Source organism: Rhinolophus sinicus, chromosome 5, assembly GCF_057876585.1.
Source record: "Rhinolophus sinicus isolate RSI-liver-muscle chromosome 5, RSI-T2T, whole genome shotgun sequence".
In the NCBI taxonomy this organism is placed as follows: domain Eukaryota; kingdom Metazoa; phylum Chordata; class Mammalia; order Chiroptera; family Rhinolophidae; genus Rhinolophus; species Rhinolophus sinicus.
In genome coordinates this window covers 98,897,759-98,914,983 of record NC_142505.1, presented here as the reverse complement: position 1 = coordinate 98,914,983, position 17,225 = coordinate 98,897,759, and the positions used below count along the sequence as shown (strand labels likewise).

Below are 17,225 nucleotides of genomic sequence, written 5' to 3'. Positions count from 1 at the left end.
GGTGATAAAAATGTTCCACAATTGACTGTGGTGATGGTTTGCATCAATCTGTGAATGTACTAAAAATCATTGAGTTGTTCACTTTAAAGGGGTAAATTGTATGGTGTGTGAAATATACCTCAAGAGAGCTGTTAGAAAATTTAAACACCTAACTATTTTGGGATACTGCTTATCTTTATGGTATTTATTTACATCAAGGACTTTGGTAATTTGCAAATAGAAATGGATGTGCAAAGTTTTATGAATTCTTCCGATCATACTAGTAATTTTCAATCTACTAATGAGGTAGTTGGAAAACCCGAGAATGTTAATACTCATCTAGTCAACATTAGTTTTTTCTGACATAAAAGACTATCATTTTACTTCGTTATAAATAGTTAGAATAAAAAATACCCCACCCCAATATCTTCAATAGAACTAAGTGTTACTTTACAAACCGATTTGAGTTGGCTGTTTTCATCTTTCAATTTCACAACATGCTTGATTTTTTGCTTTAGATTCTGATGACCCAATAATTTAGCATACGAATCTCTTAGTTTATTTAGCTGTTCCTGAGCTGCACCATGTTCATTCAACAACACTTGTTTCTCTGCTTCAAATGCATCCAGTTGTAGCTGAAACATATTTTTTTAATAAAAAATTAAGACTTAAAGCTGTTAATTCTTGCCTACATCAACTATAAAGAAAACAAAAGTAAAAGAAAATGAACAAAAACAGGTTATGCTGACACATTCTCAGGGCTCTTCATAATCTACGAGACTCTTAAAAACCTTTGTGTTTTTCATTTCAAAGATCATAAAAACAGGGAAAGAAACAAGGAAAAAAGGCCAGCTAGCCAGCCTAATGTGTGTCAACTGGGTCGCCATATCATATCCAATACTGCCCCTTACTCAAGTGCCAAGATTAGCATTTATCCTTTTTCTTTTAAGATAAGTGTATTGTATTAATTTGAGATACACTGAGAAAGATCATAACAAAATAATTATAACAAATTGACATAGATTGTCAAAAGAGCCTTGTAAGCTATTAACGTTAAGTCTCTTATTAGAAGATATTTTTAGCTTATAAAGGCTATATTACAAATGTACACATAATAATTTAATAAAATTTGTAAGCCTTCTTCAATAGGTAAATTGGCACTGTAAATGCACCGCAAAATGCTGTTTTACAAAAACCAAGTTATTGTCATGATTGTGATGGGACAAAGTGAATTCCTAAAAGAAACACAAGTAAGTTTAGTCCTAATTGACAAACCTGAAAAGGTTTCGTTTTATTATATAGTTCTTCATAAAGGAGTTTCCACTTGTTCATTTCCTCCGTTAAGTCTGCCACTGAGTTTTCTTTTCCAGCTTTTCTGTAAGGGCAAATGAAATTAAAAGACATAGTGTCTTAGAATAAATGACTGAGGTACATGACACTCAGGTTCTACACCTAGATTACCTTGCTTCTTCCTCTTCCAGTTGTTTCTTAAAGTCTTCACCTTGCTGCTTGAGTTGGTTCTCCAAATCAGTTATTCTTTTAAGAGAGGAAACTGTGATTTCTTTAATTTCTGCTTCCTTAAGTGCTGATTTGGTCTGCAGATCTAGAATCATCCTTGGGTTTGAGAGAGAAGAGTCCACTAAACATTTTACAGCCATTTTAATTACCTCCCCCCCCCTTCCTTTTAAAAAAAAACAACAAAAAACTTCAGGACTTCTTCAAGAATTGTACTTTCTTAACTTACTAAGTAAATTCTTAATTTGCAATTTAAGATCACCCAAAGCAAGCCACGGGACTACAATTCCCGGCATCCCTTAGCAGCTGATTTTCAACATGAAATTGTCTATGGTTCTAAGGCCACAAGTGTGGGCAGGTTTATTTCCACTACATACCTTGCGTATTCTTGATTTGAGCTCTCAGTTGCCAGTATCTGATGTTGAACATCCTCTATACTTTTCTCAGCCTTGGCCACTTTTTCCTGAAGTGTTAAGTTCTCCTGCTTAAGATCTTCTATTTCGCTGGCTGTTAATGCTTTATAGCTTATTAAAAAGGAAAAAAAAAAGTTAAAGGATTTTTCTAACTATTGTATACATGACAAATACATAGCTGATGAATTTGTATTTTGTAAACTTTTCAGTAAAACAAATAAAACCTTAGTATGTATTTAAGCATTTACACAGGTAAGAATTCAGTGTTCTCAGGTCAGTATTAATGAGCTTATATGGCATATGCTGCTTATTCAAAGAAAAAGAAAAAATCAAGCGCCTACTATGTGCAGGAAGAATGTGTACAGAGATGGAAACAACAACTACCAAACATGAAAATTATGCTGAAACAAAAATTCTACAGTCCCTGAACTTACTACTGCCAGAGTTTATGGTCTTGAGGGGAAGAGAGGGAAATGCCTCCCTCAGTTTTTGCAAAAAAACTGGAAAAATAAGTATAGAATTAAATTTCTGGTGTTATGAAGAACAACTACAGAGCACCTTAAGCTAATAGAACAGGGGACCCAACATTTTGGTTGGTGATTCAGAAAAGGCCTTTCTGAGGAATATATAGTGAAAAGCTGAGACATGATGAATAAGGAGAATTTAGCTAGGCAGTCAGGGAAAAGAATTTCAGAGGGAGCAGATGCACACAAGCTCAGAAGGAGATAGAATACAGTGCTTAAGAGATAAGACTGGTGCCTAATGGATAAGAGAGACAGGAACAGAATCTAGAGATGCAAGAGGCCAGTCATCACGGCGAGGCACAATGGGTTTACCTGAGGTTTCTAAGTAAGTGTGCGGATTACTCTGGAGATACCGTGTTTCCCCAAAAATAAGACCGAGCTGGACCATCAGCTCTAATGCATTTTTGGGAGCAAAAATAATATAAGACCCGGTCTTATATTATATTACATAAGACCCGGGCTTATATATTAAAATGAGACTGAGTCTTATATTAATTTTTACTCCCAAAGACGCATTAGAGCTGATGGTCCGGCTCGGTCTTATTTTTGGGGAAACACGGTATGTGGATACTGATAATGGATTGGGGAAGGGGCAGAAGAGCAAATTCGGAAGATTAACTAGAAAGAAATTATTTATCAGTCCAGGTGAGTAGTAAAGAAGGCTTGGATTAAGGAGTTGGAAATGGAAAGATACAAGATATTTTTTGGAGGCAGAACTTTAAAATTCCAGAATTAGATTGGATTTTAGGAGAAAATAATCAAAGATGACTGAAAGATATATAGAATGAGAAGCTGCGAAGATGTTACTGACTGAGATAAAAAAAGAATGCGATTAGAGGTAGAAAGAGATAGAAAGATCAAGAGTTGTTTTAGACAGGTTAATATTAGATGATACTGAGATATCTACTTGGAGAAGTCAAATAGGCAGCTGGATATACGGGTACAGAGCTGAAAGGAGGTGTGGGTTGAAGAAATAAAATTTTATGATATTAGCATACTGATGGTAAGTGAAATAGAATGGCTAAAAACCTCCTAAGGTACTATTTTTTCAAAGTAGAAAGAAGGGGAATCCCTTTACAGGGTTGAGAACAGCAGTAAAAATTATATATGTATGTATTTATAATGTGTATAATTTATATTTATGCTCTGACATATTAATATAAAAATTATAATATATACATATAAATAATATATGTGTGTGTATATATATGATATATATGTTATATCACATGTAAGAACAGACCACTGGGGAAACAAGGTACTATGCAACAGATAGGCACTAGGCAATTGATTGTGGAATGGAAAAACAAAATGGAAAAACAAAAATAAATTTGATCCTCCATCACTACACACACAGAAATCTGTTCTAGGTGACAAAGTGAAAAGTGAAACTTTGAAACTTTTAGAAGAAAAATAGGTGAATATCTTTATGTTCTTGGGATAGAAAGAAGTTCTTTAATGAACTGCAAAAGTGTTCACATAAAAATCTATAAATTCAACTACCTAAAAATAAAAGGTAAATTACTGTATGTAAGACTACCATGTAAAACTCAATGCCTATTTGTGGTTGGTCATTTTGGAATTTAAAGTGATACCAATAATTTTATTTGTGTGATTGCTTTGTTCACAATTTTCTCTAGGTGGAAACCCATCCCTGCTTTTATTATGCTGAGAGTGCAGTCTCCCAGTAAAAATACCTTTCAAATTGAGCAGTAACATCTCCAAGATTCTGCACGGTACTATTATACCTTTCCTGCAAAAGCAGGGTGGCCTGCGTGTGAGCAGCATTACTTTTCTGGAGTTCAGCTTCTTTCCTAAGGAAACAAAAAACAATTAAAAAATAAACTGCTAACTACAAATCATTACCCTAAGAAAGCGATTAGTATTCACCTTTGACACTGTCTAAAGGTATGACCTACATCTGATTGCATGCTTAGTTATGTACGGCTTCATCTGACCTTCCCTGCTCTTATTTTACTTTTGTTTTCCTCCTTGTTTACTTATTTCTAAACTTATTTTTTCATATCATATGTATTTATGTAGGTAGTTTGAATGCTTTTTTTTTGCAAGAAAGTAGGATAAAAAGACTCAAACAGAATCTTAACAGCAGCCAAGACTAAACAATGTAAAGGATCAACAGTTGAAACACACATGGGCTGAATCAAGTTTCATTCTCTGCATGCAGACATTTAAGAAATACGAAGTACAGTTAAGGACAGTTGGTTTTAAAAGTTCTTTTGAAAAAAGTGTTACAGGACTATGTAAATTTATTTTGATTATATCAACAACTCACATAAATTGTTATTCAATTACTCAACAACTTATTTAGTGGACCATTTTGCATAGACAGAATGGCTTTTAAGTCATCTTTATAAACATACTACAAATCTCAGAGGCTAAAAAAATATTATATATCATCAAAACGGTGATACAAATTTTCAGATAAGCATATGAGCTTATAAGAGATCCTTTAAAGAACATTTAGAACAAAAACTACACAGCATTATTCACTTACAGACTAAGTTTGACACTGAGACAAGATAAACAGCTCATCAAATTCATTCTGTGATGAATATGGGATTTTAAAAATATACACATCACAGCTAAAAGCAATCAAATAGTACTAAAGGGTTTATAATAATACTATTCTCTTCCCTGCCTCCTATAGGAATCACTTTCAACTCTTAGTTTTTCTTTTAAGCATAACATTTCCAGGCTGGAAGAGACCATAGAAAACATCTCATAAAACTCCTTTATATCTAATTAACTAGGAAATTAAAGAGGTTTAGATTGTCTTGTTCATAACCAAACAGCTAGGTAATAGACTTAGTAGTAAAATCCTTATCTCCTGACCTCTGGACCCAGTTCTTAGAGTCAGAGTAAATGAATGTTTCAACTTTCTTTCTGAAACTGATATCATCTACTCAGTTTCTTAAAGTGCTTATTCCCTGAGACTGGCTGCAGTACAGAAAAATGCCCTTAATTATACTTTGGTACTGCACCCCAAAAAGCACGCGTGTATAAAACCTTGGTGTTCTTTTTTATTATCACTAATAACTAAACAAAAACAGAAAAGAGATTAATAAAAAAACAGCCAACAAGAGATGGATACACACTTATGAGATATACCTCATGTCTAGTCCATGGTTCCTTGCTAGAAAATTATTTAGTGATGAAATCCCAAGGATTCAAACAATATAATTATTTTATTTGTAATTTGAACCTAATAATCAACTTGGATATTGTAATTGAAGTAAATGTTGCAGAGGACACATAACGTGATGAAAACAATACGGAACTAGAGTGAAAAACCATGAGATCTCAGGTTTTCTACTTTTAATGACAAATTTCTTATTTTTGAAAGTGTCTCACTTCTGGTTCCTGTTTCTCATTTTGCTTTTTGATTGCTACTTCTGAAGTATTTGTGGTGCTCCCTCAGAAAAGGTAATTAAAGACATACTTACACTATGTACATGGATGTACACTTAGACAAAAAATGGAACTGTATCTTATAAAAGGGTGAGATTTTCAGTTTTTGGTTATTTTTCTAAATCCATTACCACTGTAATGTTAATGTCCAGTAATTTTTAGGAAACATAACAGTAGTTATAGGAACCCAAAATTGTGGTCATTTTAAAATTAAAAGTCTCTTTAATTAAACCCGTTCAATAAAGAAAGGGTATGGCTTCTGAGTCTGGCTGTCGTACTTTTTTGTGTATATATCTTATGCATGTACTTTCCTCCCTGTGTCTATTCCTTCCTTGTAAAATAATTACAACTTCACTCACTTGCATGATTGATGTGAGAATCCCGAGAGAACGTACTAGAAAATACTTTGTAAAATCTGATGTCATATGTAAATATAAGGTCCAGTTAATACTAACCCTTTCAGTTTTCCTTCTAGAAGTTTCAGTTCTTCAGCCCTAGCTTTTGTTTCCTCTTCCAGTTGCTTGACCAGATTTTCAGTTTGCTCCTCCTTTTGGTGTAATTTATCTAGCTCATCCAGAGCTTGCTTTAATTCTTCCTCAAAGAGATTCTTCTCTTTAATCATTTCCTCTTGAAAAGAACATAGCTTCTGCTGAAGGCTAGAAGATAGTTCCTATATCCAAATAAAAAACAGCCAAAATAATTTAAAAGGTTTTGATAATTTAATTGAATAATTTGTGACGTTTTCTTACGGACAGAAAAGAAATATAGATAATAAAGGATGAACACTAAATTCAAAAGCCTCAAAGAAATTTGGAAACATATAAAGATATACACCTTTTTTGTTGGAATTATATCCTGTATCTTCTTGTAATTGTGATAAATACTATTTCAAGTTTTCTTCTTTGTAACACACACACACAACCCATACATCCTTGTAAAACTAAAATCATACTCTACACTGACTTTTATCATATATTTTTCTCATACGATATTATATAAAAAGTACTATGATTTTAATGTTATAGAAAATATTTTAAAGTTATATGAATAAATACCAATAAATAAATCACCAGTGTAAAAAAGATTCTAACATTATAAACTAAGTGAAAATTGCCTTTGACCACTTCCCACCCCAATCTTAGTTTTGCCATTCTAGAGACAACCACTAGTTTGGTTCATATATATACCTTATGGTCTTTTCCTATATATTTATATATTTTTAAAAATATAAATGGTATATACTGTATATGTAAATGTCATTTTAAAAATCGTTTTGCGATCAAAAACAGTTGTTGAGATCTTTTCAAGTCAGCATTGACAGATCTACTTAATCCCTTTAGTTGTTGCAGGTTGCCCAACAATATAGCATCTCACATCAGTGCATGCGGGTACCTGCTTGCCCAGCTCTCACCAGTGGTGTTTTATCAAATGTTTAAATTTGTGCCAATCTCATAAGTGAAAACGTATTTCCATTTCTGTGATGACTACTAAGGCAGAGCATTTATTACTATTAATGTTTACAGGCTATCTGACTTTCTACTTCTAAGAATTATCTATTTCCATCCTATGCCCGTATTTTCTTTTAGTAGACTGTCTTTTTTCTCACTGATATGTAAAAAGTTCTTTACGTAATCTAGATATTTAAAAATTGTCAGTTTTGTTTTTCATGTGATTAGACACTCTTCTACAGCATAACTGTAAATGCCTATGTAGTAATCTAATGCAAGAATGTGCTAGAAAAGGTTTTTAAACAATTTTCTTATTTTGCTTCATCCGTTGCTTGTAATTTTTTCACGTTCTCAATAACCCTGGGGTGAATATCTTCGTAGTTAATCTGCAGCACAACTGTCATTATTTCTAAAGAATAAGCTTCCGAAAACAGACCAGTTGGATCAAAGGACGTATACAACTGAAAGGTTTTCTGATCACGGGAAATGTATGACATAAAATAAGTACAGTTTTATTTTAAATGGTTGTAAACTACCTTTTCTTGTTGCAGAAGTAAATCAATTTGCAGCTCTTTTTGTTGTAGCTCTTCATGTTCTTGTTTTTCAAGAATAAACTTCTGTTTTATGTTTTGTATTTCAGAATTTAGATTTTCATCCCGTTCTCTACCCCTGTCGATGAGGTCTTCTATAAAAGAGAAACATTAAAAGTGCTGTAATTGGATCCTAACATTAAGTTTTAAGAATCCAGATTCTCATAATTTTATTACAGATATTGCTGTTAGCATGTTAACACAGATCAAGTATTTTCAAAGGAAAATAAACTACTCTGAAGATTGGATCATTACTATGTATGCTATATATAGTAACACTCCCCAAGCCTAGTTTTGTTTCTACCAATTTTAAATGGCTACAAAACAGGGATTAAAGAACAGCACAATTGTACATATTTTAATCAAGACAAGCAATATATTGAAATCAACAGAGAACAAACATTATAAAAGACAAAATTCTCACATACAGAAAAATATTTTTTTGTTGTTGTTTATATAATTATTTTAAAAAGTTGTTTTAACATAGCAGTGCTTTTCTTAAATATTGTACGTAGTACTACTTATCTAAAGAAATTAATACTGTAAACACTAGAATACCTTTTTCCTTTTCAAGCAGCTGACATTTAGCATTCAGGTCTTCTACTTGTTTAGATAACGTAACGACATTTTCCTCAAGAGACTGCTTAAGGTTTGAAACTTCATGATCCTTCTCTTTCAAATTTTCTTCTAACTGGATAATATCTAGCTTGTATTTTTCCACTTGATCTGCTGTACAACTGCATTAAAACAAATTACTTTGAAGAGCATATCTATTTAAGCATAGGGAAAATTAACTGAAAAGAGATGAAAATGATATATTCATTAGACTTCAACAAAATAAGGTCCAATTTCAAACCGCTATTCTTATTACCTTATTTCTTCGATGTATTCTAAGAGTTTTTCTGTTTCAGACTTTTCATCAATCTTTTCTTTCTCTATTGAAACACTGAAAAGAAGTTGCATATATTAATACATACACTAATTACATATAATGCTAACTCTATACCGGACACTATTGTTTCAGGCAGGCTGACTGGAGTCCAAACTCTTAACCACTCATTTATATGACTTTTCAAATTTACAATTTAATGTATGCAAATAGGACACCCAAGTTTTTGTTTTTGTTTTCTTTTTAAGTGAGGAAGCTTTCCAAATATATTCTGATAAAAGGGCTGTGATGACAAAAGTCGTCATCAACCACATTCCAAGTGTTAGAAATAATCTGTTTTTAGCTTTCCGGTTTCCCTACCCACCAGATATAAAAATAGCACTTTATGTGCCATAAAGCCTTGTTCCAGGCTGCCCTCGTGTTCAATTTCTTATGTGCTTACCTCCTCCAAACACCTCAATTTAAGAAATGGGCAACATATTTAAACATACACTTTACAAAAGGATACATATGAATTGTCAGTAAGCACATACATTTACACTCGACATTAATAGTGAAACATTAAAATCACAAATGAGATACTACTTCACACCTACTAGAAGGGCTGAAGTCAGACTGATAAAATCAAATGTCGGTGAGGATGTGGAACAACTGGAAGTATCATACACTGCTATCGAGGTGCGTAAAATGGTACATCCACTTTGAGGTTTTGAAAATGTTCCATATACTACCCTATAACCTAGGAATTCCACTCCTGCATATTTACTCAACAGAAATAAAAACATGTCCACAAAAAAAGCACACATAGCAGTCTTATTCATAATAGACAGAAACTGGAAACCCAAATATTGATCAACAGGAGAAGAGTAAATAAATGAGGTATGTTCATATAGTAGAATACTACTCAGAAATTAAAAAGAACAAATTACAATATACACAACGGTATGGATAAAGCTCAAAAAATTATGTTCAACAAAATAAGACACATGCATGTACATGCATGCACACACACAGGCACAGACACACACACAAACATGCTCATGCTCTAAAAAATGTTCCCCAAAAAGCCAAACTAATTCATGATGACGGAAGTCAAAAAGTGGTTGTGCGGTGAGGGGTATTACATGGGTTGGAGCAGGAAGAGGCACAAAGGAACTTTCTGAGGAGGTGGCAACGGTCTGTATCATGCTTGGGTGGTGGTTATACAAGTATACACAATTGTCAGAAGTCACCAAACTGAATACTTGTGATCTGTGTGTTTTATTGTATGTAAATTTCAGCTCAGTCATAAAAAGAAGGCTAGGACTGTGCATTAATCACAGCCTCCTATACCACTGTTTCTCAGTTTTGGTCAATTTCACCACTTCCATAAGATTATGCTATTAGAAAGATTATGAGGCCTTTCCTCATCACTGATACAGAAGATGTACAAAAGTAACAAACATTCATGCATCTTTTCAGCATAAAATGTTTGGGAATGATTAGGTGTCAAATATAACCTCTGAAAAGAAATAGGGCAATTAGAGGAGGGCAATGATAGGTATTGAGGGAAGAGGAAAGTCTCAGTAATCAACAGCTAGGTGACAGAGGTAAATCAAGAACTGGTTACACTTAATACTTTCTCTTTCCTTTTAGTCACTCACAGTTTCCCCTCAAGTTGTGCTATTTTCCCCTGAGACTCTTCGAGATTCTTCTGGGTGACCTGCAGTTTCACCTCCATGCCTTGTTGTTTAGCCATCATACTCTGCACAACAGAAATGTGTTTTAGGAAATAAAAAAATTGTTCAGATTCACAGATGCAACAAACTTAGAAAAGGTATCAATCACTCACCCTCATCTTAGTTTCTCTTTTGTTTCTAAGTTTCATCAACTCAAGGCTTAGAATTCTCATATTCTTCTGGTTACCGTCTTCAGAAAACTAAGTACAACAAAACACGTAAAAGATTCAGAAATATTTTCTGCTAAGTCACATATAAAATCACTTAAGTATTGATTATTCTACCAATTATTGGGACTATTATTTGTCTATAATATCCTCTGGTAGAGAAAACCACCTTTGATCAATCCCCGGATTACTGATTTTATACTACTACTGTTTTTGTCTCTCCTTTTCTTTAATGTGACTTTCTCGTTTATTTCTGAAAGTAGCCTGGGTGGTCACTTACATCTACATGCTGGAAAGTACATCGCAAGGCTCTAAAAAAAAAAAAAAACAAACAGAAAAAACTTCCTAGAGAGGATTTTGTAAAGGGTGTTCGCTTCACAAAATGCATCTGGATTGCCCGGTCTACTTTGAAATATGTGGACTGCAGGGTTCATCCCAGGTCAATCAAATCATCCTGGGTGGGAGCCCAGGAACCCCTCTCTCCTGCTTCTTATGCACCCTCACTCTCTTTGTAAGCAAAGGGCCCAGCACATTCCAGGCCCTGAATCAATGACTGTCATTAAACCGAACAGTGGTTTACGGTCACCTTCTACTTCTGTAACAAGAAGGATGACCATGTTAAGTACTTTCAGATCTATTAGTACATTAACATCAATAAATACAATTCATTGAACACATTTACTCCACAAAGTTTTTCATTCCCCACTTCATTCTCAAAAGGATGTGAGATGGAAACCTGCTATTATGCTATTATTTATTCCAGAGAGAGATCTTTAAAGTGACTTCTAGGTGTGAATTCTGCAACTTTGATTAATGGCATTACTGTTGGGGGTTACTTTGAAGGAGGGTAAGGAAATGTGAGACATTAAAACAAAAAGTAATTTGTTTGTTTATAACTTCTTATGTGTCAGGCATCATGATAAACAGATACAATCATAATTCCCATTGGAAGCAGCTTAATATTTAAGGCACGTTTAGTGAAGGAAAAGGAGTAAACTGAGTCTAAAATTCCCAAACAACTGGTATGCGAGAAAAAATATGTTTATTATTTATTCAATTGTAAGTATTATCATGAGGTTCAAATACCTTAGATTTTAGTAGCTCATTAGCCCTGGATAATTCAGCAAGCTGTTTTTCCAGAGCAGCATTACTTGCAGAGACAGATGTTTTTTCCCTGACTGCTGCACTTAGCTTTGCTTCCATCTTCTCCACCTCAGCTTCCAGATCCTGGATCCTCTTGTCCTGAGCACCACGTTCCTGCACAAGGACCCGAATCTGGATGGAAACAAGGTGTACAAATGAATGATTCACTGATTCTATGCGCACGTAACTACCTGCTACTGATAATTAAAGTTCTAGAAAAACCTCTGATTGTGACATGATGCTCTCAGATGTTCTAATTTCACCAGCTGTTTAAACAATCATACTTCCTTCACGATACATCTTAAAAATCTGTGTGCATTTTAAGAACACAGGATTTTAATTGCCATAAGCTTCCTGGTGTAATTAAACTCTTTACTCACTTTTAAGGTCTTTCTACCTATAAGAGCTCTTATTTTCTCTAGTTCTAATTATATGAAATCAAATTATAGTTTCAAATGCTAAGTATCTTTTTTAAGAGGCAGAAGAATTCTTAGTAGGGTGCCGTCGGCATCAGCAAACCATCATTTCTGCTGTAACTACTAGATAACAACCAAACCCAAAATCAAAACCACATGATATGTCAACAGAAAATGTGGAAGCCAGAAGACAATGAAATGGCATGTTTAAAATACAGGAAGGAAAAACCTGCCAATCTAAAATTTTATTCACAATGAAAATATTTTTTTCACAATGAAAAATTTTATTCACAATGAAAATATCCTTTTATTCACAATGAAATACTCACAATGAAAAAAATGAAGGTGATGTACAGATGTTTTCAGAGAAAAAAACCCGAGAGTACTTAGCAATATAGTAGGCCTGCACAACAACAAGAAACACTAAAGTTTTCAGGCTGAAGGAAAATGATCACAGATGTTTATGAGATGGGCACTTTAAATATAAGGCCATAGACAGGTTGACAAGAAAGTGATCAGAGACAATTTACCACAAAAATATTCAACAAAAGAAAGCCAGTATAGCTATAGAAATATCACACAAAGTACACTTTAAGACAAAAAATATTACTAGTGATAAAGAGGGAATTTTATGATAAAAAGGTCATTTCAAGAGGAAGACATAATCTTAAATTTGTTGTGCACCTAATATCATAACTTCAAAATACAAAAGTAAAAACTGACAGAATTGAAAAGAGAAATAGACTAATTCACAGAGCTGAAAATTTAAAAATATCTCTCTCAGGAACTAACAGATTAAGCAGACAAAAATATCAGTACAGATAAAGATTTGAACAAAACTATTTAACCAACTTGAACTACTTGACATATATAGACCACTATACTCAACAAGTACATATACATTTTTTTCTAGTGCATATAAAACATTTACCAAAATAGACTATTTATTGGATATAAGTGTCAAGAAAGCATAGCTGTATTAAGTAACATGAAAAGTATTTTTTATTCCTGTTCGTTTTGAATTCTAATCTCAGTATTTTAAGGCTACTTACTTAACTAAAAATGCATCAAGCACTACTTATGTACACAGCTGTGAACAAGGGACTGAACAAGCTTTAAGATTCCCCAGAAGATTCTCCATGCTTATCCTATTGTTTATAACACAGTGTTATACCGTAGGAGAAAGAACATTGAGATGATGTACATCTCCCTTTCTGCAGTTAAAAAAGCTTCAGCTCCAAAAAAGCACTTGTACCCTCCAATGCCGACATGGCCAAGCAGATAATATGAATAAGCAAAGAGAGTGAGGACTGGAGAGCAAATGTGAGGTAAAGAGGAGGCAGCCCTGCATAGCCCTGGCAGACTGTTACCCTGGAGGGGAATGTGGGAACAGCATTGTCAGGTCTGATTTTACAACAAGAAGTCAAAAGGTTGAATTTGCTTTGCATGGAATTGTACTTTCAAATATTGATAAATAATTCAAGTTAAAAACAAAAACAAAAACACAAACAACTAGTACTGTGGGGCTTAAATAAAATAGAGCTCTATTTGTCAAAAATCTCTATTCTAAAAGACTAAGTAATTGATGCAAATTACCACTTCTAATCCTGGCACTGCCACTCACCAGCTATCTGAGATTCAGTTATTACATCTCTAAGCATGAATTCCTACATCACAGGCATGTATCCTCAATAAAATGATAGCGAATATCAAAAAAAGAAAAATGCTAAAAGGATCAGTGCAACCAAGGCAGAGATTTGCAGTTACCTTGACATATGTAACTGTAAGCAATTTGAAGTTTTAATATATCAAAAGAATATGTCTACCGGAAAGAGTTGGTAATGGAAATATGGAAAAAAAGACTTCCAGAAAAGGAAAGCTGGCAGTGATCAGCTCAGCCCTGCTTAGGGAAGTAAGTGGGTTCTTTAGGTCAGCTCTGCTCAATAGGAATTTTTGCCATGGTGGAAATGCACTGTCCAGTATGGTAGCTTCTCACCACGTATGGCGATTAAGCACTTGAACTATGATTAGTGCAACTGAAGAATTGAGTTCTAATTTAATTTAATTTAAATAGCCACATGTGGTAAGTAGCGACCACATAGGAAAGCGTAGCTCTCGGTCATTTTATCCTTGAGGAAGGCATTTACCAATGGTGCAGAGCAATGCATCAGGTTAGCAGAACTCCATCATCGTCCAACTAACCTGCTAAATTTCATGCTCCCTGAGCAATTCTCTAGCTAGTCATCGTCTTCACATATAGAGTAACAGACAGGAAATGTAAATGTAAAGACTTGATTTTCACATAATTGTAGTAAAGCAACATATTGGTTTTCAGTTATCATTTTTTTTTTTTTTTCATGAAGTGAGTTATCTTGATTCTGTCCCTTAGCATGCTAACAACTTGACTTTGCTAGCACATCACACGGACATCAGGCTCTGAAATACGGTATCCCAGCCAAGGAACGATTACCCTGTAGGCACTGGTCTGCATGGAATATTTGCCTCACTGTGTGTCTCTTCAAACTGCAACAGAATCCCTGTCTCTTAACCCTACATAATTCTTTTTCCATTATATAGCACATTTATTTGTCAGTAAGTTGAAAGCATGGCTTACCTCTTTTTCCAGTATCTTCAAATCTTTATCATTCTTTTGAGATTCCTTCTATTTAAAAGTCAAAGAACAGTGATAATCAAATTTAAGTGCTACAAATATCATTGGCCAAATTTGATTTTTAGTTATCAGAAAAGATTAAGGGTTCCAAAGAGCTAATTTTAAACATTTCCCCGAGTCTACTAAACATTTTATAGGTGACCTATCTGGTGAATCAAGGAAAGGCTCTTTAAATCTCAAAATATTTCAGGCTTAAAAGTTTTCATCCCAATAGATTAGGTTTTTTCTAATAAGTCCAGTGAAAAAAATTGGTGAAGCTTTATGAATAAAACTACCAGACAGTTTCTTTCTAATGTAAAACAGCAATTTTGAATATTTAATTATGCTATCTCACAAAGAAAAGAATCTTACAAAGAGAAACCAACTTAAAATTAGATAGCCCAAGAGGGGAAAAATGCAAAAAAAATAAAGAAACGAAATAGCACAAACTCTGATTCTAATCCACTCATTGCCTTTATTCTAAATAAGAAATAATTTTCACACTCCATCCTTTTATATCCAACAGCCTTTTTGAGACAATGACCAAAAACCTTTTCCATCTAAAAATGGAAGAAAATGCATAAACATCTTGAATGAAATCTGTTTTATATGTTTCTAAGTTGGGGGTGGGAGGGGGGCACACGAGTCTCATGTTTATTAATTTACCACCAATGACATTTTCTATCAAGGAAGGCCTCTTATTTTGGGGCATTGCATAAACTTCAAACTTACATGTAATTTAGTTTTTATGAATTCTATAATAAATTCAAAATTTCAGAACTGTTTCTCCAAGAAATTTACATTGATTTCTAAGAAAAGAGTGTCTATAGCAGTGCTGCCCAATAAAAATATAATGCAAGCCAGATGCTTTCAAATTTTCTAGTAACTGTATTTAAAAAGCAAAACTTTTAATAATATACTTTACTTAACCCAAAATATCAAAAATATTATTTCAATCTGTCATTAGTATAAAATAGTGAGATATTTATATTTTTCGTTCCAGGTGTTCAAAATTTGCTGTGTATTTTACACTCATAGCACGTCTCAATTCAGATGCTAAATTTTCATCAGAAATTATCTATCTGTATTTAGACTTCCTAAAACGTATAGATGATAAAATAGATTCACATACCCGAGTTGTTCTGAAAACATTTAAGAGTTTTCCAACAACAGAATCAAGTATCAGTTTTTAAATATACATTAATTAAAATGAAATAATATTAAAAATTTAGTTCTTCATTTCCAAGTGCTCAATAGCCACACGGCTGGCTAATCGCTTCCTTATTGGACTACACAGCTCTATATTACAGAACAAGAGGCGTAGTTGCAATTGCCAAATGAATGAACAAGCCTAAGCTTAACCTTTGGCTTTTGTTTCCCCACTCTAAAAATTTAATCCCTCCCGCCCCCCACTCCTTGATCGTTTCTGAATAGTAAATATCTTTCAGGTATTAGAATGTTTTTTTTTCTCTTTCTTTACCTTTCCCCACAAACAAAAACAAAATAACTCAAATGATGGTAATTATAATAACAAATCTATACATCACATAATTTTTAAAGGCTTCGTAGGTATTATACGATTTATCTAGATATAGAGATGCCTGAGAAGTGGAGACCATTTTGTAATTCTGAATTAAGGGCACATTTAAGCACAATGTATTTAATAATGATGTATGCAGAAATGTAAAGCTTACTAGTGTCCTAATGATAATATGTTTCATTAACTTACAGATTTACTTATAACCTTAATTTATACACTTAACCCATTCTGGTCAAATACAATACCTTTCAGAAATATTTTCAATGATATAGTTCATAAACCAGGTAGAATATAAGGGCTCCTCACCTTTATTCCCAAAGTCTTAACTTTTCTTGCTGAAGCAGACAAGGTAGTATCTTTTTCAACAGTAAGATTTTGTTGAGATTCTGCAATAAGTTGAACCACAGACAAAACACAATTTCAAAATTCGTATTGCAACTATTAGTGGAGCCATTTAAAGTTATTCCTTCCTTGATTGTACATTTCCAAATAATTAGTTGCACAATATTTTTTACACAGCTAACACTCTTCTGATTTTCCTAATATTCCTAATGACAGAAGGTTAAGGTAACTAACAAAAGGGAAACTACATATCTATGTGAGTGTCTTGATTAATTCTACTGGCTATACAACAGGGTAATGATGAAGGCATTATTCTGTAGATGATCCTTTTATAAATCCATCAAATACAAAACAATTAAATAGCTTCACATTTTTAGAAATACTATAGCATCTTTTAATTGATATATTGTTATGCATAACTTTAAAATTAAGGAGATCATATAACCACTATTTTATTTGGGG

The 17,225-nt window shown here is 33.5% G+C and overlaps 1 protein-coding gene across 3 annotated transcripts in view; it reads right to left on the bottom strand.

Annotated features, from left to right (window-relative positions):
* The window catches only part of HMMR (hyaluronan mediated motility receptor), a 35,248-nt gene that overhangs the window by 13,889 nt on the left and 4,134 nt on the right, over positions 1–17,225 (bottom strand). For 2 of the 3 annotated variants that reach the window (XM_074313870.2, XM_019740093.3), the window contains exons 3-16: positions 16,728–16,807; positions 14,846–14,893; positions 11,759–11,947; positions 10,619–10,705; positions 10,431–10,531; positions 8,770–8,844; positions 8,457–8,635; positions 7,845–7,993; positions 6,316–6,530; positions 4,129–4,245; positions 1,872–2,018; positions 1,441–1,593; positions 1,255–1,354; positions 438–614 (exon numbers count right to left, since the gene is read on the bottom strand). In XM_074313870.2, coding sequence (XP_074169971.2) covers positions 438–614; positions 1,255–1,354; positions 1,441–1,593; positions 1,872–2,018; positions 4,129–4,245; positions 6,316–6,530; positions 7,845–7,993; positions 8,457–8,635; positions 8,770–8,844; positions 10,431–10,531; positions 10,619–10,705; positions 11,759–11,947; positions 14,846–14,893; positions 16,728–16,807 — 1,817 coding nt within the window. The remainder of the gene's footprint in view (positions 1–437; positions 615–1,254; positions 1,355–1,440; positions 1,594–1,871; positions 2,019–4,128; positions 4,246–6,315; positions 6,531–7,844; positions 7,994–8,456; positions 8,636–8,769; positions 8,845–10,430; positions 10,532–10,618; positions 10,706–11,758; positions 11,948–14,845; positions 14,894–16,727; positions 16,808–17,225) is intronic. The other variant, XM_088798768.1, reaches the window with a different exon arrangement.